This window comes from Lepus europaeus, chromosome 2 (genome assembly GCF_033115175.1).
Source record: "Lepus europaeus isolate LE1 chromosome 2, mLepTim1.pri, whole genome shotgun sequence".
Classification (NCBI taxonomy): Eukaryota; Metazoa; Chordata; class Mammalia; order Lagomorpha; family Leporidae; genus Lepus; species Lepus europaeus.
In genome coordinates, this window is record NC_084828.1 from 120,074,983 (window position 1) to 120,078,713 (window position 3,731).

Genomic DNA, 3,731 nt, shown 5'->3' on the forward strand with positions numbered 1-3,731 from the left:
CCGCCCTCTCTTCCTCTCAAGTCAAAAAATAGCTTTTAAAAGAAAACAAGCAGCAGTGCACTTGAAGACCTGCTGACCTGTCTCTAGCTCCAACTATGTTTGTGCAGGCCCAGGGGCTCTATCTCATGCGGCTTCTGACTTCCGGCTTTCGAGTGACCTCTGATTGCCGTCTCCAGCTGCAACTTCCGGGCCCACTTCTCCGCCATCTTTTGCTTCTGGGAGCAGAGAACGCGTTTGTGGTCATCTTGTTGCAGACCAATGATGACTTCCCTGATTCGTCAGAATTATTCCACGGAGGTGGAGGCTGCCATCAATCGCCTGGTCAGTTTGCACCTGCGGGCCTCCCATACCTACCTCTCTCTGGGTTCCTACTACCACCGCGACGATGTGGCTCTGGAAGGCTTGGGCCACTTCTTCCGCATGTTGGCTGAGGAGAAACGCCAGGGCGCCAAGCGTCTTGTCAAGATGCAAAATCAGCGCGGCGGTCACGCCCTCTTCCCAGAGGTGGAGAAACCATCGCAAGATGACTGGGGGGATCCGTTAGACGCTATGGAAGCTGCCCTGGCCCTAGAGAAGAACCTGAACGAGGCCCTGTTGGATCTGCAAGCCTTGGGTTCTGCCCACACAGACCATCATCTCCGTTACTTCCTGGAGAACCACTTCCTGGATGAGGAGGTGAAACTCCAGGAGAAGATGGGCAATCACCTGACCAACCTCCGCAGGCTGGTAGGCCCCCAGGCAGGGCTGGACCAGTATCTCTTTGAAAGGCTCACAAAGTGAGCGGCCTCTAGGGGCTCTCTGGATCTTGCTAATCAGAGCCTCTCTCCAGCCACTAGGCAGCTAGTCAACAACCTTGGAGCCCTCTCCCAAGCCATGGACCAAATGGAAATAAAGCTTTTGACTGAAAAGAAAAAGAAAATAAGAGTGGAAATAAAACTAAGTGACTAATACGGGTTATCTAATGGTAAACTGAAGATGGTATCTTGTCACTAAATCTCTCATGCTCCCTACTAATAGGCAACTTAAGTACGTACATTGAACTCCAGTGGAACAATGCTTTAAAGTGAAAGAAAATTAAACTCTTAGAAATACAATGCCACGGTATGTTTTACTTAAAGAGGAATGGGTGAGAATCAGTTTGTTGTACTAAAGAGACTTTCATGTTCCTTAATAAGGAAATAAGTGAAGCATCTTTTTTTTACGGCTATTTCTTCTTTGTGTACAAAAGTGGACTTTTGGATTAAAAAGAAGGGAAAATAAGAGTATAATTATGTGTTTTTTATTTTTTGCAAAGGAATAATACAACTACTGGATGTGGTTATAGGTGGGACTAGGTGGAATGGCTTGGGATGTGTGAGACTGCTCTGAATATATATATTTTTTAATTTAGTTTTGGTTTTTGAGACATGTAAGTTCAAAAATTAAAATAAATATTAAAAAGTAGTAAGAAGTTCTTAAAATACCAACAGAAAAAAAAACAACCTGAAACTGACAGTATATTTAGAAACTTAATCACAAAAATCAGTTCAAGTAACTTTTTAACACAACACTCTAAGTCAGAGCAGAAAAAACTCAAAGGAAATTGTGAACCTTTCCTGAACGGTTTTATTAGAGGTTGTGGTATTGGTCTAGTGATTCTGAAAATATGTTATTGTGTAATAGGATGGGACAGGTGATTACTGGTAGAAGAGAGATGCAAAGAAGGAACAGGGTGGATGGGTAAGAAACAACTATGACGTGGATTCATCTGGAGGTGTCAGTATTTTTTTAAATATACATATTTAAAGTAATAATACAGAATCCTTTAAGGGATAAACATATTTTAAATATACATGTATTTCCTTGCTTTGTCTACAACACTCCCACATTTCCCATAAGCAGTGACACCTTAGTAACAGCACAGTTAGCATTCATTATTTAAATTCAAAAATACCATTCCTCAAAGGAATCGGGGATCCTCGAATAAAAGTCTAAATACAGGTGTGAGGCAGTCTAAGGAAAGACCAAACCTAGAAAAAACCCTGTGTTCCCTGAAACATTGAAGTACTCAAAGACTAAGAAAGCCTTAATTTTTAAAAGGACATAGTAGCTGGCTTGAAGGAACTTATGGGAAATTTGGGGACAATTTGAGCATCAAAAATACAATGACAGAAACAGCTCATAGTGGGTTTGGTCACAACATAGATTTCTGAATATACACCTCAAGGTCCGCCCTGAGATTTTGATTCATCATTCTGGGCTAAGACAGGATTTTCACTTCTGAGCAGCTTAACAGGTGATGCTGGTGATGTTGCTCCAAGAAGCAAAGTTAAGCAGCACTGTGTGATCAAACTTTTAATTTAAAAAGTATCCATGAGGCCAGCGCCGCGGCTCAATAGGCTAATCCTCCACCTGCGGCACCGGCACACCGGGTTTTAGTCCCGGTCGGGGCACTGGATTCTTTCCAGGTTGCTCCTCTTCCAGTCCAGCTCTCTGCTGTGGCCCAGAAGTGCAGTGGAGGGTGGCCCAAGTGCTTGGGCCCTGCACCCGCATGGGAGACCAGGAGGAAGCACCTGGCTCCTGGCTTCGGATCAGTGTGGTGCGCTGGCTGAAGCGGCCATTGGGGGTTGAACCAACGGAAAAGGAAGACCTTTCTCTCTCTTTCTCTCTGTCTCTCTCACTGTTCACTCTGCCTGTCAAAAAAAAATAAAAAAAGTATCCATGAGACAGTAGTGATGAGAGGCACAGACAGAGAAAGAATCAAAAATAGAAAAAGCTCAAATATGGCAACATATTTGAAATGATCATAAGGAATTTAAGTGAAATGTACATCTGGGTTAATTTTACTACACTTTGAATTTTTATGAAGGTTTGGAAATTCTCAAAAAAAAGTTGAAGAAAAATTAAATGTCCTATTTCCTGCCTATTCTCAGAGAAGTCAAATGAGGGTACTAGAAGGGGTGTAAAGAGACAGGTAAGAAGTAATTTAGGAGGAAGAAAAGACTGAAAAAAGACATGGGCTTAGGTACACAGGGAGCAGCAAGGGGCATCAACCTAGCTTAGTAGAGTGATTCAGCAGTGGGGGCTGTGACAACTTCCACATCTCTGTGGTTTAACACAACAGAAGTTCATTTCTTGTTCTATTTGAGAAAACTGACTCAGAGGCAGTCAGTTCAAAGCCCAAACAAGAAAGAATTCCCACTCAGTTTTGGTCCCAAAGCCTGTTTTCATTCTGCTATAACACATTGAGGGGAGGGACTTGGCCAGGGCATCCTATTTACTTATTTATTTTTTAAGTTTTATTTTTTTGAAAAGCAGAGGGTCAGAGAGAAAGAGAGAGATGTTGCATCTGCTGGTTCACTCCCCCAGATACCCTCAACAGTCTGGGGTAGGCCTGGCCAAAGTCAGGAGCGAAGAACTCTATAAAGTCTCCCATGTGGTTGCTGTCCGTTCCATGGCAGTATATTGTTTCGATAAAAATTTGTCTTGTGAACAGATAAATGGCAAGATACGACTGTGTAGTGTTTGGAATTTTTTGTTAAACAAGGAGGTTTTGGGGGCTCATGTTTATGTAGGCAGGCAGATAGGATAAAATTGATTAGATTTGTGAGCTGGAAGACCACACCTTCACCACACCCCTGTGTGACCTCATCCCTCTACCTGACCCCACCTGTATGCCCATCTGCCAATCAGGCTATATAACCACTCCCCTTTGGAAGTGGATTAAAGTGGGCCCGGCCCTTTTTTTTCTT

General features: G+C 43.1%; 1 protein-coding gene across 1 annotated transcript; it reads left to right on the top strand.

The window, feature by feature from the left end:
* Positions 1-261: 261 nt before the first annotated feature.
* On the top strand, positions 262-780 carry LOC133751617 (ferritin light chain-like). Its single transcript, XM_062181796.1, has one exon. The coding sequence runs from the start codon at positions 262-264 to the stop codon at positions 778-780; it is 519 nt and encodes a 172-aa protein (XP_062037780.1).
* The last annotated feature ends 2,951 nt before the right edge of the window (positions 781-3,731 follow it).

Bases quoted from the DNA above. Each gene is read 5' to 3' on its own strand.
- LOC133751617 (XM_062181796.1), top strand. From the start codon at position 262: ATGACTTCCCTGATTCGTCAGAATTATTCCACGGAGGTGGAGGCTGCC.